General features: G+C 52.2%; 9 protein-coding genes across 9 annotated transcripts; 4 read left to right on the forward strand and 5 right to left on the reverse strand.

Annotated features, from left to right (window-relative positions):
* Window positions 1–442: 442 nt before the first annotated feature.
* Window positions 443–1,486, forward strand: BJX67DRAFT_127084 (HNH endonuclease). The gene is made up of 2 exons (XM_071024489.1): window positions 443–752; window positions 827–1,486. The coding sequence occupies exons 1-2, from the start codon at window positions 543–545 to the stop codon at window positions 1,379–1,381; spliced, it is 765 nt and encodes a 254-aa protein (XP_070885732.1). The 5' UTR covers window positions 443–542; the 3' UTR covers window positions 1,382–1,486.
* Window positions 1,486–4,742, reverse strand: BJX67DRAFT_126754 (translation initiation factor 2). Its single transcript, XM_071024486.1, has 3 exons — window positions 4,655–4,742; window positions 1,801–4,579; window positions 1,486–1,742 (listed from the first exon to the last, which is right to left on the reverse strand). Exons 1-3 carry the CDS (start codon window positions 4,676–4,678, stop codon window positions 1,591–1,593), a joined length of 2,955 nt encoding a protein of 984 aa, XP_070885733.1. The 5' UTR covers window positions 4,679–4,742; the 3' UTR covers window positions 1,486–1,590.
* Window positions 4,741–6,488, forward strand: BJX67DRAFT_126758 (putative mitochondrial carrier protein (Ymc1)). The gene is made up of 5 exons (XM_071024487.1): window positions 4,741–5,076; window positions 5,262–5,273; window positions 5,329–5,465; window positions 5,515–6,143; window positions 6,220–6,488. The coding sequence occupies exons 1-5, from the start codon at window positions 4,983–4,985 to the stop codon at window positions 6,248–6,250; spliced, it is 903 nt and encodes a 300-aa protein (XP_070885734.1). The 5' UTR covers window positions 4,741–4,982; the 3' UTR covers window positions 6,251–6,488.
* A 51-nt stretch (window positions 6,489–6,539) lies between these two features.
* Window positions 6,540–7,758, reverse strand: BJX67DRAFT_381685 (mitochondrial 37S ribosomal protein uS2m; the record flags this gene model as incomplete). The annotated part of the gene is made up of 4 exons (XM_071033063.1): window positions 6,540–6,574; window positions 6,625–7,380; window positions 7,448–7,663; window positions 7,728–7,758. 4 exons carry the CDS (start codon window positions 7,756–7,758, stop codon window positions 6,540–6,542), a joined length of 1,038 nt encoding a protein of 345 aa, XP_070885735.1.
* Window positions 7,759–8,468: 710 nt separating this feature from the next.
* On the reverse strand, window positions 8,469–9,070 carry hel10 (putative high expression lethality protein Hel10; the record flags this gene model as incomplete). The annotated part of the gene is made up of 2 exons (XM_071033064.1): window positions 8,469–8,757; window positions 8,817–9,070. 2 exons carry the CDS (start codon window positions 9,068–9,070, stop codon window positions 8,469–8,471), a joined length of 543 nt encoding a protein of 180 aa, XP_070885736.1.
* A 378-nt stretch (window positions 9,071–9,448) lies between these two features.
* On the forward strand, window positions 9,449–10,187 carry BJX67DRAFT_126881 (uncharacterized protein). Its single transcript, XM_071024488.1, has 2 exons — window positions 9,449–10,058; window positions 10,132–10,187. The coding sequence occupies exon 1, from the start codon at window positions 9,541–9,543 to the stop codon at window positions 9,994–9,996; it is 456 nt and encodes a 151-aa protein (XP_070885737.1). The 5' UTR covers window positions 9,449–9,540; the 3' UTR covers window positions 9,997–10,058; window positions 10,132–10,187.
* On the reverse strand, window positions 10,151–11,369 carry BJX67DRAFT_126747 (cytochrome c oxidase assembly protein COX14). Its single transcript, XM_071024485.1, has 2 exons — window positions 10,878–11,369; window positions 10,151–10,771 (listed from the first exon to the last, which is right to left on the reverse strand). Exons 1-2 carry the CDS (start codon window positions 11,182–11,184, stop codon window positions 10,305–10,307), a joined length of 774 nt encoding a protein of 257 aa, XP_070885738.1. The 5' UTR covers window positions 11,185–11,369; the 3' UTR covers window positions 10,151–10,304.
* A 16-nt stretch (window positions 11,370–11,385) lies between these two features.
* BJX67DRAFT_354837 (uncharacterized protein) lies at window positions 11,386–12,277 on the forward strand. The gene is made up of 2 exons (XM_071029248.1): window positions 11,386–12,063; window positions 12,155–12,277. Exons 1-2 carry the CDS (start codon window positions 11,459–11,461, stop codon window positions 12,222–12,224), a joined length of 675 nt encoding a protein of 224 aa, XP_070885739.1. The 5' UTR covers window positions 11,386–11,458; the 3' UTR covers window positions 12,225–12,277.
* Window positions 12,278–12,731: 454 nt separating this feature from the next.
* Window positions 12,732–14,812, reverse strand: BJX67DRAFT_126732 (putative hexokinase). Its single transcript, XM_071024484.1, has one exon. The coding sequence runs from the start codon at window positions 14,577–14,579 to the stop codon at window positions 12,912–12,914; it is 1,668 nt and encodes a 555-aa protein (XP_070885740.1). The 5' UTR covers window positions 14,580–14,812; the 3' UTR covers window positions 12,732–12,911.
* Window positions 14,813–16,718: the final 1,906 nt, after the last annotated feature.

Genomic DNA, 16,718 nt, shown 5'->3' on the forward strand with positions numbered 1-16,718 from the left:
AGTATTTTCACCACACAAACTTCTCTTCCTGGTCGTCTTTTTCCCTTTTTTTTTTCTCACTCAACTGATCACTCCTTCCTATTCACTCTGATGTCCACATCTCCCAATGGATCTTTCTGGAGGGGAAATGGAAGGTTAGAAGAGACCTCTCCGCCGACTTACCCCAAATTCTTCTTCTCCCACGTGGAGCGTTTGGAAATATTTTCTGCGGTACATCATCACCCACAGCAAGCGCTCTGAACACCTTGTAAGATTTGGCTGCTGCGCAACTGACTATCCATTCGATAAGTAATAGTACTCCGTAGAAGCCAGTCGTAGCAGCTGCACTGTCTCATGGTCATGACAATGATGGGATTATGACTGCAGCTCGGCAGGGCGGCGACCCATTGCAGACCCCGACAGGCATGATACGAACATGCACACGTAGAGCTTCAGCTCAGCCATGATGGTTGACTCACCTCGTCAGTATTTATCCAGAGACAAACTACCTTGTTTCCCTCTTTCACCCACTACACGACGAAGAACTTATCAGACCTTGGATAATGGCTGCCTCCGACTCCGCCGATTCCAATTACGCCATATTCCGCGAGTGCGTCTCCAGCATCATTGTCGCAAGAAGCAACCAGCATAAACCCAACAGGGCGCCCAAGCGCAGACCGTTTAAGCTAAAAAGCGCCAAAAGAAAGGACAATGCTAAATCCCCAGATCCTTCAGAGGAAGTGAGCCCGGAAGAACTAGCTGAGTTTATCGACGTACTTTCCCCCGAATCCCCTCACCGATCTATAGACTGACCCTTGGCGATATACTGACTGACCTGATGAAACAGTTCATAGCAACAGAAATCTTTACCACCCTCCCAAATGCCCTGCAAACCCTGTCCTACTCCGCCCTCCAACACTCCCCCGCCCTCGCAACAACCTACGCCCTCCCCCTCACCCTATCCCACCTCGAATCCCTCTCCAATCCCCTCCCAACCACAATAACCGACACATTAGCAACGTACTCCCTCTCCCTCGAGGCGCCCGACCTCCTCAACCGAGCGTTGACCGAGTACATTCCCGCCGCGACATGCCCACCACCCGTCTGGGCGACGACACGCAAATCAGCCTGCGAGATCTGCGGGCGTGACTGGATCCCGCTTAGCTATCACCATCTTATACCACGGAGTGTGCACGATAAGGTGCTCAAGAAGGGATGGCATGACGAGTGGATGCTGAATAGTGTTGCCTGGATTTGTGGCGCTTGTCATCGGTTTGTGCATCGGATGGCGAGTAATGAGGAGTTGGCGAGGGAGTGGTTTACTGTTGAGAGGATTCTGGAGAGGGAGGATGTGAAGGAGTGGGCGAGGTGGGTGGGGAGAGTGAGGTGGAAGACCAGGTAGTTTCTTTCTTATCTAGATATTAAGCGTTGTATACCCTCGTTCTATTGGTAATATATTGTCTCATGGTATCCGTGGTGTCCCTGATGTAGTCATGCTGGTATACTGTACAAATGCTCCTCAGTCAAAACGCTCTAGACAGACATAAGATCCTATACAAGAAGTTGGGTGCAATAAAAATACAGTGGCAGATTCAACAGGTGCTGAGGGGATCAGAGATGTCTCTTCTCGAAAACCTCTTCGTAGCACTGAACCTTGTCGCCGACAGCAAATGCTGTCCAGTTTTCAAAGGCCATACCGCACTCGGTGTCTTTGCGCATTTCGGTCACGTCTTTCTTGACGTTCTTCAGGGATGTGATCGAGCCTGGACCTCATTAGTATTCATCGTGTAGGAAGCCAGCGTTGGTGATCGGAGGGCGTACCGTCATAAATAGTCTCCTGGCCTCTCAGCACCCGCACTTTGCTTGCTCGATTGATCACCCCATTCCGCACTCTACAGCCGGCAATAAACGTCTTGACTCGTCCCCTGACGGTGATCTCGAAGATCTGGCCGACTTCAGCTTCTCCTGTGACGCGATGGGTCACGTTAGGAGGCAGCAGCTCGCTCAGTAAATCCTTTACCTCGTCGACGAGTTTATAGATGACATTATGATCCATGATCGTAACGCCCTTGGACTCCGCCATTCGGAGCATGGCCGGATCTATGGGCATGTTGAAGTTGATTATAGGGCCATTGGCAACGGCAGCATGCTCGATATCAAACTCGCTGACCGGTCCGACTTCGGAACGGAGTACATTGGCGTACACCTCATTGTTTCCGACAGCTGTCACGGAGTTCAAGACAGCTTCTGCAGATCCGCCAACGTCGGCTTTGAGGACGAAATGAACGGGCTTTGGACCGGATGGCACCTCCTCCTCGGCGGCAGATTGATCTCTCTTCGAAGCTTCTTTCTGTCGCTTCTCAGCCAGTTCACGGCGGGCCTCGTTGATGGCAGCGGTGTCCTCGCCGAGCTTTATGGCGTCCGTTCTCTCTTGTCGGTATTCCACTACATCCTTGGCGTGCTGCTCGTCCTCTGCTTGCAGAAACTCTGTGCCTGCCACCGGCTGTTCTCTCCAGCCATCCATCTCGACTGGCATGCCAGGAGTAGCTTCGGACACTGTGACACCAGCCTCATTTCTGAGTGTGCGCACACGAGTCCAAGCGGTGCCGGCGACAACAATATCCCCTGGCCTAAGGACTCCGCGTCGAACGAGCACAGTTGCCACCCGACCATAGCTCTTCGTGGTACCCTCAATGACCCATCCCTCAACGGCGCCCTCCCGATCGGCTCTGTGATCCAAGACTTCGGAGAGTGTGATGATGGCCTCCTCGAGTTCGAGCATTCCCTGACCCGTTTTTCCACTCACCCCAATTGCTTGGACGTCACCTCCATAGTCTTCCACGTGAATGCCTTGGACGGCGAGGTCCTGTTTAACCTTCTCAGGGTTAATCCCCGGTTTATCAATCTTGCTGATGGCGACGATAAGAGGGACCTTGGCGCTCGTGGCGTGCTTAATGGCTTCAATCGTCTGCGGCTTGACGCTATCATCGGCCGCTACTACAAGAACAACAATGTCAGTGACGTCGGCGCCGCGACGACGCATATCCAGGAAAGCTGCGTGACCAGGCGTGTCCAAAAAGGTTATCGTTTTGCCAGACGGCATAGAGACGGAGAAAGCACCAATATGCTGTGTAATACCGCCATGCTCCGACGCAACAACTGAAGACTTGCGCAGCCAATCCAGAAGTGTAGTCTTGCCGTGATCTACATGGCCCATGATGGTGACCACCGGGGGCCTCGGTGGCCAAATGGATTTGTCCTCCGGTTCGGGCGCAGGGGTTAGATCATACTCTGCACTGGTATCGAAGATAGGTTCGAAACCAAACTCGGCTGCGATCAGGCCAGCTGTGTCGGCATCAAGAATGTGGCTATAGGTAACATCCTCGAAGCCCATCTCCTCCAGCTGGGCGACGAACTGTGAAGGTCGTGTGCCGATGACATCGGCAAAGTTGCTCACGCTGATAAATTCAGGAAGATGTAATGGGGGCAGCGCTGACGATGCTTCCTTTTCTCGTGACTTTTCTTTCTTCAAGCGCCTTCGTTCCTCGCGGCGGCGACTGTATTCATCTTCGTCAAATTCTTCATCATCTTCTTCTTCATGTTCCCGACGACGATGATCAGCGCGACGCTTTGACGACTTGCCATGTTCGACTTGCTCGTCATCGAATTTCAGTCGATCTAAAGAAGACGGATCCCATGACCATGGATCCGTTTTAACCCCTGTTTCTTTCGGTTCCGATGGCTTCGGCCGTCGATCGCGGCGATGGGCTTCTTCCTCACTTCGATGCTCTTTCTCTTGGTGGCGGGCGATGTGCTTCCTGAGCGCCGACTTTCGACTCGATTCCCCGTCTATGTCGGAAGCTCGGGGTGTGGCGATCTTTCTGATCCTGAGAGGCCCTCCGGTACCGTTTTCAAGCTGCGTGGGATTTGGCTGTTCAGCTCCTGTGTTTGTGGCCGGTCGTGCAGTATCGCATCTCCGACAGAACCGTGTACCATAGCACAAATATCCACAGTTGGGACAAATCCAGTCCGTGGGGCGCCGACCCTTCAGGGTTTTGTTTCCACCCGATTGCTCTTGGATTTGCCTGTCGCCGCTGAGAAGGAAGGGCAATTTTGGCTTTTGGGGTAGCCCATCACCCGCAGAAGATATCGATCTTGAGGTCGGTCGCGATGTTCCGCATTTCCGACATTGCACTGATCTGGAAAAGCACAAGTTTCCGCAGTTGAGACAAATCCAATCCCCGTCACGCCTCTGCGACGAGGGAGGCTTAGGTTTCCGCGTTTGCTTCTCCTGCTGCTGTACTTTTCTTGCTTGCTGCCTAGTCGACTTATCCAACAACGCGTTCCTAATAGCCTGCTCCTCCGCACTCAGGACCGCGGGTCCTTGTGTTGGCCTCTTACCCCAGCGGGGACGGAATTTCGGCGTCGAGCTTGGGGAGGCGGAAGAATTGGCCGTCGCATCCGCATCATTCGTGGAATGAGGATCGGAAGGACTCAGGTGGAAGGGGTAGGAATGAAAGCGCCGTCGTGGAGGATGCGCTGGAGCAGGATTCAAAAGTCGCGCTGTGCTGGGCCAAGGGACACCATGACGATGGGAGAGCTGCAAATAGCATCCAGTCAGCGGAACGTCAGACTCGAGGACAATATAGCCCGCAGATAAGTGAAGGGCTGTTACCTGCACGATGGACCGCCTGTGCATAATGTCTCTCCTCTCTCCTCACGGGGTGTCGTGGTTTTCCTCGGAGTGCCTGGAGAGCTCCGAAAACTCCGCCATCAGTTTTTTGTTTCCCGCCTCAGGAAGTCTCCAACTCACGTGCGGACGAGTCGGAGGCCGGGAATTCTTTGCGGGCGATATGAGGAGATATTCCCTGAGAAGCAGCTCATCTAGGATTCTTTTCCATCTTCATCTTTCCACTCTCTTTCCGTTTCTCGTTTCTTGATTTGTGCCTCTACATCCCCCGAGATCCCCAGTTTCTTCAGCGCCCCTCCACATTTACAGCATAATGGAGACCGAGCTTCTCGAAGACGGAGGAGCCCTTCGGACAGTTAAAGATCTAACTGCTGGTGCTGCTGGCGGTATCGCACAGGTGCTTCTTGGTATGTGGGAGCTTCCCTCAAGACTACTTTCCCATCTTCTGTCTTCTGTCATTTGCGTTTGTTCTTTTTCCGCGCATTTCCTTTGATCACCAAAGCCCCACTCTCATCTCAAAAGGGATTACTATATTGCTTCACTCCCCAAATCTCAGTACCTTATTTGAATGCTATTGCTAACTGTTTCATAGGTCAACCCTTCGGTTCGTACTCGATCAATTGCCGATTTCCAATTTTATGGCCCACTAACCCCCGCAGATATCGTCAAAGTGCGCCTCCAAACGACCACGCAATACTCCAGCGCTCTAGACTGCGCCTCCAAAATCTTGAAGAATGAGGGGCCATTCGCTTTCTACAAGGGCACCTTGACCCCCCTCATTGGAATTGGTGCCTGCGTGAGTCTCCCCGCAACGATCTCTCTCGGCCGCACCTAATACACACCAGGTCAGCGTCCAATTCGGGGCCTTCCACGAAGCCCGACGACGACTAGAGGAACTGAACACGAAGAAGTACGCCGACAGCAGCCTTAGCTACGGCCAATACTACCTTGCCGGTGGATTTGCCGGTATCACCAACTCCGTCCTCTCCGGCCCCATTGAACATGTTCGTATTCGTCTACAGACCCAACCCCATGGCGCGAACCGACTGTACAGCGGACCCCTCGACTGCATCCGCAAACTCACAGCACAAGGCGGCGTCCTCAAGGGCCTCTACCGCGGCCAGGCCGTTACATACCTCCGTGAAATCCAAGCCTACGGTGTCTGGTTCCTAACGTTTGAGTTCATGATGAACCAAGACGCAAAGCGCAACAACATCAAGCGCGAGGATATCTCCAGTCTCAAGGTTGCCGCATACGGAGGGCTGGCAGGGGAAGCCCTCTGGTTATCCAGCTATCCTTTTGACGTCGTGAAGAGCAAGATGCAATGCGATGGCTTTGGCGCGCAGCAGCAGTTCAGGGGCATGATTGACTGTTTTAAGAAGACGTATGCGACCGAGGGCTTCCTGGGATTCTGGAAGGGCCTTGGGCCGACCTTGCTCAGGGCGATGCCTGTTTCTGCGGGGACATTCGCGGTGTAAGTCCTATCCCGCATTCGTTACACTATCTACCCCTCCCAGGTTCGGAGTCCATGTGGCGCTGACTCCCTCTAGTGTCGAACTTGCCATGAGGGCTCTGGGTTAGACACATTAACCCTTATAGAGAATGATTTTCTTCCCCTGTTATGATATCCATATCGGCTTTATTCAACAATGGCAAGGAAAAGTTCATCCTAGACCTTTTGGAATTTGTTCTTATAATACCCTCCGCTAGGTTATGCATCGGGGACACTGGTTTAACGGGTCACGATTTATAAGTCAAACAGGGAAGAATAAGTTAGAAGACAAATTTCCGGTCCTATTTATATCTCACGAAGCGGACAAGAGTCGAATATGAATAATAAAACCTGTTAATACAATGACCTACAATATCTTTACATATAATCCCAGGACCAAATCTCCCACAAGTCTAATTGGATCAGAGAAAACCATCTCACTACTCCTCGCCCGAAGACCCACCAAGGTTAAGTGAAGTAGGACGGTATTCTAGGACTCCCTGCTTTGCCGCCGCTAACCTCCGATGCTGACCCCTCTCTCCAGCTCTTCCCAAAACACCCGCTATGACACCAACAGCGCGCAAACTATCATCGTTCGCTGGAATCGGGTACGTCACCCGCGTCGGATCCGCATCCGTATCAATAATCCCAATCGTAGGAACATTGTTCAGTCCACACTCACGCAAAAGCACCACATTCTCAATCGGGTTCAGGCAGACGACCAGATCGGGCTTAAGAGCCGGATTGTCCTCAAGTTTTTCTGCATATTCCGGTAATTCTTCGTCGAGTGCGTTAACGACTTTCACCTCGCAGTGGCCCAGAATCTGCTCGCCGTTCGTTAGGGAGCCCGGAATCCACCGTTCGAAGATGTGGTAGCCCCCCGCTAATTCGGCGGCACGCACAACAGTGCGCTTCTGGCCGTGTCGCGTGCCGGCGAAGAGGATTATGCCGCCGCGGGCTGCGACTTCTTCGACGACTTTGGCGGCACGGCGGAGGTACGCGGCTGTTACGTCGAGGGAGATGATGTGGATGCCATCGCGGATTCCGAAAATGTATCGCGAGTTCTGCGGGTTCCAGCGAGATGTTGAGTGTCCGAGGTGGGTTTGCGAGGCGAGGAGGAGTTCGAGGGTGATGTCGGAGGGTTTGGGGGGATTGCGGATGAGGTCACCTGGGTCGTAGGCATCTGTGACAACGCTACCAAGGCGTCGAAATTGTTTTCCTGTAAGGGGCAAGGTGACTGTTAGTCGGTGATAGAGTGGAAGGGGATAGGTAGCAGGTCGACTCACGTCGTTCTTCTTTCTTCCAAAATGCCTCTCGTGCGGTGCCTCTTGCTGACAGCGCGGCCGTGCTGGACTCTAGGGCAGTTTCGCTAGGAATTGGCGTGGTTGGCTCTTCACTTGGGGTTTGCACCGCCGTCTCGACTGCCGTTTGTGTCTCGGTCTCGGTCGACAAAAACCTTCTGAGGGCATAGGCCTGGCGGTTGAGGGCGAGGAGCTGGCGGCCTGTAACGAAGCAATCAGCTCAGATTCACTAAAACCCCTAATTAGTTAGATTCCAGTTACTCACTCTGCCACAAACATAATTGCCGCACAATCATTCTGTACTGGAGGAGAGGATTGGGTTATCCAACAGCTTTTCTCGCAGGAGATTGTTTCTTCGGCTTGAACTTTGTGAGTTGGCTTGGCAATCATGCCTGGGGCACAAATAACGCTAACCCGATTTACCGTCAACAATGTGCCCATTGACACTCTTTGTCACCAGGTTCCAAGGAGATTAATAAGATAGGCTTGAGACACGTTGCTTCAGCACTGCTCCGGAATCTGGATTTGGCTAGGTCTACTACTACCGCGTATCATTGGCTCCAGGGAATGTGGTGGTGCGCAACCACTGCCCGTGATATATTCTCGTGACCAATCTAGCATGTCGCGGGAATCCTCGAATCTACTTCCTTCGATGATGAGAAAGGCACGACAAATCCCAATGTTACGCGGAGTAAGTCTTATACATACACGTAGAGTGATTATTCGATCAAGTTCGCTGAACATGGGTCTAGGAGCAAAAAGCGGAATGAGTTTGAAGCGATAGTATTCTTTGATCGGATCGGAACATTATCGGTATCATAACAGTAATGCATGATAGTAATCCACATAAGAGAAACAAGACAGCTCAGGAAAACCGTAAACAGCCCGATCATTCTAACATGCCCAACCAATTGAAACACTCAAGCAAAGCAGATAACCCATAGTCAGAAGCTCATAGGACTTGGTGAAAAGAAACAAGTCATGCGGCCGTAACAGAGCGAGACGCTCATTTCTTGAAGAAGCTACCGAGAGAATCCATCTTCGACGAGTGACCAGAGTGCTGGGAGCCACCGTACTGAGAGTTATCGTAGTAGCCCTGGTTGGGGTCATTCTTGTGCTTGTCCTTCTTCTTCAGCGCATCCTGGGCGAGACTGCCCACGATCGCGCCGCCGATCGTGCCGAGGACTCCGTGGTTGACCTTGTGACCGGCGAAGGCACCTGCTAGACCACCAGCAACGGCACCACCGAGGCCACGCTCACCATCCTGGGCTCCACCGGGGGCATCTTGACCGTATCTGTAATCGACTGTTAGCGGTTGCTTGTGTAGATGTGTGAAGGAACGGGGAGCACATACTGAGGCTGTCCATATTGGTCCTGGCCGGGTTGTTGCGGGTGCTGGCCATACTGGCCTTGGCCGTATTGCGGCTGCTGTGGATTTTGGCCGTAGTAGTCATTGGCGGCAGGTCCGCGCTGCTGATCACCGTACTGAGGGTTGTACGGCTGGCCGTATTGTTGTTGGGGATAGCCACCCTGGGGAGGGTATCCGCCTTGCTGGGGGTACTGTTGGCCGTAATAGCCCTGCTGGTTGTAGTCGTAAGGCCCAGACATCGTGTGAGATGGATTATCGAAGTGCTGAAAGGGTTGAAGATTCAAGACGGGATGGATATTTGATGAAGTAGACTGAGGAACGATGGATGAAGATGGGAACTCTGAGTCTGGGTCCAAGAGCCTTTTATGTAGAGGGGTTGTTTAGCTCGTGTCCAACCCCACCACAGCTGAGAAAGAAGAGACATGTCGCCGAGAACATATTTCCGACAATACCGTTGCCGAATACCGTCATCAAACAGGCGCAGCAGCGCTTGGAACTGGAATCTGCGGCCGTTCGAAGGGTCATCCGCTAGGCTGCCGTTTTCCTCTTACGAAGATGGCGGTGGGGCCTTTGTCATGAAGTGGCTGAGGTGCTCCGGCTCAGGGCTGCCGCAAGGCTGAGACATCTGTGGAACTTGTTACCCAGCCAGCGAGAGGACCAGGATCATCGAGTTGCATTCCCCTTCAGGTAATTATTCGAAGGAGATTCCATGCCTTTGGGGAAGCTGACGTCGGGAGGGGATGGGGGAATCCTTTTCGCGTCATGCAATGCAGCCATGATGAAATTGCCCATTGGACGGCGCGGAGAGTGTCTCCATCCGGTTACTTGGAGTGACGTTAGCTCTCTCTTTTGGGTTTGTTGCATGTTGCGCACGCGTGCCACAGCCACAGCCACTTGTGGCTCAGCGACATCAATATCATCTGCCTGCCGACCACGAAGCCAATCAATGATTACCAAAGAAAATCCGCGTCTTCAGCTATTAATATCTGCAGACTTGTCTGGTCCTCTGTCTTCGAAAAGCTTCGATTTTGCTTCCATGCTTGTCGACCTCACGGATGTGGCTGGAGCCGGCCGAGACATCGGAAATCAGGCAGGCAACGAGATTCTTTTCCGAGGTTCCAGCTGCCTTCCGGCCGTAACACCAAAACCACTTGGAATCGGTTAACACTTGAAAACCAAAGAAGAGACTCGTGTATATGTACAGCACGTAACCGGACCCAGTATTAGGTACATAGGTTCAAAAGCTTCAAAGACACCCAGAAGACGCCGTACCCCGACTAAATTACAGTTGGGATCGCAGAGAATGACACCGTCGATGCAAGAGATAATCGGCTGGTTACTCGCCGGAACGGACCAACCTCTTTTCGGTCGGGATACGGAGAGCAGGGTTGCCAGAGAGATTCCTCACTGGAAACACTTGAGCGATCTCTAACCTCTCGAACGCAATTCTTTTCACCATCCATCTTTGATCATTCATCGGCCAGTGAGCCAGCTCTTCCAGCTCCGCGTCGTCTGTTTGGCAGCCGTTTCCGTGTTCTCAGCAAGGATATCCAGTTGTCCTGGAGGCGGAGAGGGAGAAGAGGCAGCTTGACTCTGCTTCGACTCAGATATGCCAAGGGCCTCCAGTACCACAGGCTTGTTCGTACTTTCCGGAGCACTGGGCGACGGCGTGTCATCATTCTTCAGACCACCGAGTAGGTACGCCTTCAGCTGGTTCCATGGCCGTTGGGCCGTCTCCTCCTCCCTCTTCTGCTTGATAATCTCGCCAATCTTCTCCTTCTTCAACAACTCCAATTGCTCCGTTGTCGCGGTTCCTTTGACATAAGCCGTCTTGGCATCCTCGAGTTTCTGCAATTCCTTCTCGATCCACAAAGCACGTTGGCGACGGTTATATAGCGTTAGAGAAATCATAGAGTAGACAGTAAGCGCGCCGCAGATTCCTGAAGAAAAGGTCTATTAGTCGTCACGTCTCAATACCTGGGGCACTTTTTAAACTCCATGGTCGCGGTGGTGCGTTTCTCGCGAACCGGGAGGAGTACGGCATACCTGACGCGGCAATTAGCGTATAGACCATCGTCTTGTGTGCCTTATTTGCGAATCGTCTCCCGATTTCAATCATCTGGTCCGTACGCGAAGTCGACCGCTGTATCCGAGCTGCCCGTGCCTGTGCGCGCAGCCGTTCGACCTTCTCTCTGGGTGTCTCCTGCCTGTTTCCGCCAGATCCATTGTTTTGTGAATTCGGGTTCGAGTTCGCTAGGAAGCCAGGAAGTTTATAGGGAGTAGCGCTGGGTTTGGAGTTCGCGTAGGGTCCTGTGGCCGTGAATCGGGTTGCGTCTGCGGCGGATCGGGACATGGTGGTGGTGTACGGATGGAAGGCGAAGAGAGGGGGAAGAAGGGAGAAAGAATTGGTAAACCCAGTTCAATGCTACCGGCTCCGAATGATCATGGAGTGAAGGGCGATGGATGTTGAGACGCAGCGCGGATAGCTATGATGTTGTTCGAATCGAGTTCCGGGAAATTTTCAGTCAAACTTCCAACCAGTCGAGGAGCCGATGGAATGACCACCGCCACGGTTAGTCTGGCCAAGACAAATTCCCCTATAGACTCTTTCGCTGTGTAAACCACCAATGTGTCTGGACTCTGAGTCGCTTTCTCACTATCCAGCACATATATTCTCAGCCTGCATATGGTCCTCATGCAAAGGGCTTACAATGTCACAAAACTACAATGCGGCGGACCTTCACTCTATCCTTAAAACCCTCTCCACATTCTCCGGTCAAACAACAAGCACTCCCCATCAATCAGCCTTAAACGCTCATGATCCCAGTGGCAATAATGGCTACAATGACCCTGAAAATGACTACGAGCCACCTGATGCTTTTCCTTCTCCTATAACTCATCCCCAAGCTCCGACCCATCAAACATCTACACACTCCCCTCTCACTTCATCTTCAACCTCTCACCTCCATCAGCATCCCACCAACCCTCCTGTATCTTCATCTTCAACACCGCAAGCAAAAGACTCCACCCCACCATCGGAAATAACAACATGGCCCGCTGCACTCAAGCGAGTCATGCACACTGTCGCTCAGAACGAAGAGATCCAGCGGCGTATCCGCGTCCTTATTCAGCGACAACACGACCATGAAAAGCAATGGTGGCAGGGCCGCGAGGCTCTGCTGCAGAAGCAGAAATCTCGAGCTGAGAAGAAAAGGGAGCTGGACCGGGTTTTGTATGTCCCACCATTTCTTTGATGACCAACCGACCCTTGGTTCTCTTGATAAAGATTGTCGGTATAAGAGCAAGTCTGCTAATGAGGACAGACGCTCTGTCGGTGCGCCGGTTGATGGGAAGGAAGTTTCTGTACGTCACATCTTACTTTGTATATTCTAGGTTCGGTGCCCGGAGTTAATAAGCGAGCAGACAGCGGAAGAAGACCTTGCCGAAGTCCAAAGCTACGATGCCAAGGTGTACAAAGCGTCAAAGCAAATGGCGGATGCCATGCTCATTGAGCTCAGAAACCTGCATATTCCGTTCTTCTGTCTAAAGCAAAGCTTTATCGTGGATGAGGCAGCGAAACAGAAAGATGGACAGAACCATTCTCCTAGCCACAGACAGAGCGGTGTCAGGCCAGAGAATCAGAATCGTATCTCGTCAGATAATCTTTCGGCCCTTCAGCGTCGGATGCTGGAGTTGCTTCAGGACCTTTGCAGGGAGTAGTACTAGGGCCAGGTTTTGGGGTGTTGCCGTACAAGGCATCAGAATAGAACAATGATCCCTAATCATAGACATATTTTGTTTCTCGAAGGATTGGGAAGATCAGTCTCATGCTTGAATTATTGTCATATGCATCAAGTGCTAACCTCTATACCTCGTGCCCAAAGACAAATGCTCCTGAATTTCAACTCGTCCATGCAAATAAAGAGACAGCCTCGGAACACCCCGCGCAACTTAGGAAATCGAGACAATGCGTACAACCATGGGGAAAATAGACCGCATCGCATGGTCCTGGAAACAACCCTTGCCAAATCCATAAAACACCCTTCAATGCAAATAAGTCCATTATCATGGCGAGGAACCTCACAAAATCGTGTCCTCTGCCTCCTTATTAGTCGACGCCACTGCAACGGCAACGGCAACAGCAGCACCTAGGATGGCACTCTCTGGTGCAGGCTCCAGACGAATGCAAGGCCTTCTATTTGAATCCTGCAATCCCTTGACCGAATTTGTCTTCTCGGTGAGCTGGTTGAGGTATGATTGGCAGCGGTCTCGGAAGCCGGGATACTTGTTAATCACGCTACCGTCGCATGCGATCGATAGACATTCAGGGTTACTCCCGCTCTCGGTGACAGTGACCTCGCGAGGTATCTTCCCTGATGACGGAGCTGAAGGCAGTTCTGGGAACTCGGCTTCGTTACGGAGACACCACATGCTGTGAATTGCCGTGGCAAGATAGCCAGCCGCTCGCTTCGAGATAGTCTGACACACTCTTAAGAGGAATTGAAGGTCGTCTGGGGACGGTGGGCTCGAGAAAGTATGCTCCTTCTGGAGGAGGGCGGCAGATGCAGTGAGGAACGGCGAGTCGTCAGCCTCGATAAAGGCAACTACACTAGTGTCGAATGAATAGGCGTCTCGCATGGAATGAGGGAGCTCTCCACAAAAAAGTTGTGCGACCTCAACGGCTTCGACGATGATGAGTCGGACGATTTCTCCTAAGTAACGCCCGGTTGCCATGTATTCGAGCGGCTGATAATCAGGTCTGAGGTGGGTGCGGTTGATAATGTCATCCCATCGGGTCATTGGCAAGACTCCACCACCACCGAACATGCTCATCTCACTGTTGATGATGACGTGCTTTGCGTAGTCGAACCAGCCAGGCGGTCTTGCACCAAACTTGTTCAACCCAATTGCGTGAACGGGGAAATGAATGGCCACATTCGTCCCGGTCCCGAGAATTAGTGACATGCGGGTTGCGGGGTCGACGTATGCACGGGAAAGCAACGCAGCAGAGCTGTCGTTTACAATGGCATCCACTTGTACATTGATACCGCGCTTCTGGCAAGATCGGACGATTAGAGCTCCTAATTCCTGTCCGACAGTGCCAATTGAGCACAAAAATCCCTTGCCCATATGGATAACGAGTCCGCTGCTTGCCGAAGTTTGCTCGATGGGGAAAGACCACGACAGGCCCATGGAAAGGGTGGCGTCTTCACGTCCATATTTAGTGCCCACGTCGCGCAACATCGATTCGATCTTTTCGGCCATCCAGTCGAAGAATGAAACGCCCTCCAGGAGTTTCACTTCATTGTCAATAGGTGACGAGGATACACGAAGGATTTCCATCTTCCCATGTCCACGCAGCTCAATCAGAGCCACGCGCAGCGTTGAGCCACCAACGTCGAGAGCGAGGAAAGTGCCTTCTTCGTTTCCGGATGGTAGGGCGTGGTTATATGACGGCAGCATGCAGATAGGGCTAGATTCTAGCCCTGTTCTGAACTGCGCACGCATTTTTTCTGACATCGTGATCATGTTTGGGAGAGTCAAAGGTTTTGAGAAAGCACGGTCTATCTCATCAGCAAAAGCATTGAGAGCCCTACGTCGCCAGAAAGCCGCACGAGATGACTTCCGTCCCCCCTGGGAGGGGTCACGGAATAGAGAGGGGAATAATAGCATCGCCTCGAGCGCGGCGATGATATTAGAGAAGAGGGCTTGCATCCTCTGCAAGGCCTTGGCTAATGGGCTCGACATGGTTGGGTCAGGGTTCCCAATCGGAGTCAACAAAGGCCGACCAAGAGAGAGAATGGTGAGATCAGTGGTCAAAACTAAGTTGATATAAGCTTATCAAGGGCGCATCGAACGATTTAGAAAGTCATGAGAACGGATTTCGGAATATTAAGAATGGTGATGATGCATAGGACGGGAAGAAGAAAGTGGGTGTTGTTCAGGCGAATGTTATCGAAGAATGGTGGTAAAGTAGTAACGGATGTCTGAGATCCAAGGTAACACCGCCGGAGGGTCGGGACACTTAACAAGGGCAAGGTAACGAGTTTCGAAGACAACAACAGTAATCATGGAACCGTCGAGCTGAAACAGCCTGTTGGCCGAAGGTACTCTTCGGGGAGTCGAGCTGCTGGAGACTGGACGCCGACGGAGCCAGGGCCTGGAAGGTACAAGCAACGAAGATGGATCTGATAGTGGCTAATGTGGACGTGGTTCAGCGTGGTGGACCGTAGCAAGGAGGTGTTGTATTATTAGTAGGATTGTTCAGGTCCTCCTCCCGAGTGTTTGGTGAACTCGGTTGTGCTTCTGTGGTAGTGCAAGCGATGGGACGGTGGACAACACCAGAGGCATGGATCAACGCGTCTCCATTCTTGTTGGCAGCGCAAGGCGATTGGGAACGGTCGTGAAACTTGATACGGCGGAGATGGAGAGGGAAGGAAACAAGAAGCATGAAGACGATCAGGGCGGAATTCATCCCTCCATTCTCATCTTGACCGACCAAGTGATTGGATTGTGCTCTCAATTGTGAGAGACAACTCCAGGGCAGGGTGCTGGTCAGGTATGGTAATTACGTTAACACTGAAGAATGGGTTGAGGCTGTGGAGACAACACGTTGCTACCTTGCCTGGTGTGGGTTTGATATGCTTTTTCTCGAAAAGGAAAGGAGGAGCCTGGCCCCGGGGCGAAGCTGAGGCTCAGAACTGGTCCAGAAGTCCTCTCGCGCGCACCTCTCTTTCGAGCCAGGATCATGCCCTGTAGAGTGTAAACATCAGCAGCGCTTAGTCTGTACACTAAGCTGCTTCCTTCCACCTCGAAACCTTGGCTTCTTGAGCAGACTCAGTGGAGATTGTCAAGCCTCAAAATTGAAGGGGAGGTGGGCCGTTGATGAGATGAACCGTCAGAGTTGCATTGATACCAATACGCTCCTCCACCCTCGACTGGCAATGAAGGGCGCAAAAATACGGTTTGGAGACTGTCTTGAAATTCGATTTCCGCTGATCTCGCATGTCAGCCTCAACCGAATATTCACTGGCTGGAACTTGGCTTTCTTGGGGTAATTTGGTCGGACAACAAGAGACATGGTTTCTCATCCAGTACATCGCGACGAAGCGGAATCGGACGGTGTGTCATAGATTCCTCGGCTCAATCTTGGGAGTAGCACATTGTGCGCGATGGACCAAGTTGAGTGTGTGCATGCGACGGTCGTGGGTGCAACGGTGGCAGTGGGTCCCAGCTCAATTATGGGAACTGTTACACTGACCGCCCCCCGCCCAGGCTCCCCAATTGCTTCACTCTATTTTTACCACCTGAAATCTCATGTATAATTATCCCTGAGTCTTTCCTCATTCCCCGTGTTTTGTACGCCATCTGCGATCCAGTGTCAATGCTGTCGAGTGGCTGTCCAGAGCTCCAAGCCCCAAAGGAGCAGCCTACCCCTCACCAAGCATGTTGGCACTCAACTCCTTCATTCCAGATCCCCCGTTTCAAATCCGATGCGATATTATCAGGTGATCCAATTGACATGCGAGTGTAGCATCCGGTTCTGAGGTTGCGCCGTACCTCACACAAATACTCCTGGATGATTTCTTCCCCGCTGACAAGATCGGGGATCCGGAGGTCTCTGCTGTGGTCTTGTCTGGAGGATCATGCGCCCGCGCTGGCGGCCAAGCAGCATTGGCTGCGCCGCTTAACTGGCGGCCTCGACGGTATTCGCAGTGCTACAAACAGACCGAAGCGCGCATCCATCTATCACCCTGTGATTAAGGCACCTCTAGATGCTACGTAGCACAGAATAAACAAGGTACTCCGGAGATTATCAAGCCCATCCCCTATTCGTGCTCGATGATAGCTTCATGACATCATACCTTGTATAAACCATCCTGTGAC

Source organism: Aspergillus lucknowensis, assembly GCF_044049455.1.
Source record: "Aspergillus lucknowensis strain CBS 449.75 chromosome Unknown BJX67scaffold_23, whole genome shotgun sequence".
NCBI classification, from domain to species: domain Eukaryota; kingdom Fungi; phylum Ascomycota; class Eurotiomycetes; order Eurotiales; family Aspergillaceae; genus Aspergillus; species Aspergillus lucknowensis.

Bases quoted from the DNA above. Each gene is read 5' to 3' on its own strand.
- BJX67DRAFT_126758 (XM_071024487.1), top strand. From the start codon at position 4,983: ATGGAGACCGAGCTTCTCGAAGACGGAGGAGCCCTTCGGACAGTTAAA. The intron at 5,466-5,514 runs GTGAGTCTCCCC...AATACACACCAG, and splicing joins TCATTGGAATTGGTGCCTGC to GTCAGCGTCCAATTCGGGGC. The intron at 6,144-6,219 runs GTAAGTCCTATC...GACTCCCTCTAG, and splicing joins TCTGCGGGGACATTCGCGGT to TGTCGAACTTGCCATGAGGG.
- BJX67DRAFT_126881 (XM_071024488.1), top strand. From the start codon at position 9,541: ATGCCTTTGGGGAAGCTGACGTCGGGAGGGGATGGGGGAATCCTTTTC.
- BJX67DRAFT_127084 (XM_071024489.1), top strand. From the start codon at position 543: ATGGCTGCCTCCGACTCCGCCGATTCCAATTACGCCATATTCCGCGAG. The intron at 753-826 runs GTACTTTCCCCC...CTGATGAAACAG, and splicing joins AACTAGCTGAGTTTATCGAC to TTCATAGCAACAGAAATCTT.
- BJX67DRAFT_126747 (XM_071024485.1), bottom strand. From the start codon at position 11,184: ATGTCCCGATCCGCCGCAGACGCAACCCGATTCACGGCCACAGGACCC. The intron at 10,772-10,877 runs GTATGCCGTACT...CCTTTTCTTCAG, and splicing joins TACGCTAATTGCCGCGTCAG to GAATCTGCGGCGCGCTTACT.
- BJX67DRAFT_126732 (XM_071024484.1), bottom strand. From the start codon at position 14,579: ATGTCGAGCCCATTAGCCAAGGCCTTGCAGAGGATGCAAGCCCTCTTC.
- BJX67DRAFT_354837 (XM_071029248.1), top strand. From the start codon at position 11,459: ATGTGTCTGGACTCTGAGTCGCTTTCTCACTATCCAGCACATATATTC. The intron at 12,064-12,154 runs GTATGTCCCACC...TAATGAGGACAG, and splicing joins AGGGAGCTGGACCGGGTTTT to ACGCTCTGTCGGTGCGCCGG.
- BJX67DRAFT_126754 (XM_071024486.1), bottom strand. From the start codon at position 4,678: ATGCACAGGCGGTCCATCGTGCAG. The intron at 4,580-4,654 runs GTAACAGCCCTT...TGCTATTTGCAG, and splicing joins ACAGGCGGTCCATCGTGCAG to CTCTCCCATCGTCATGGTGT. The intron at 1,743-1,800 runs GTACGCCCTCCG...AATGAGGTCCAG, and splicing joins CCAGGAGACTATTTATGACG to GCTCGATCACATCCCTGAAG.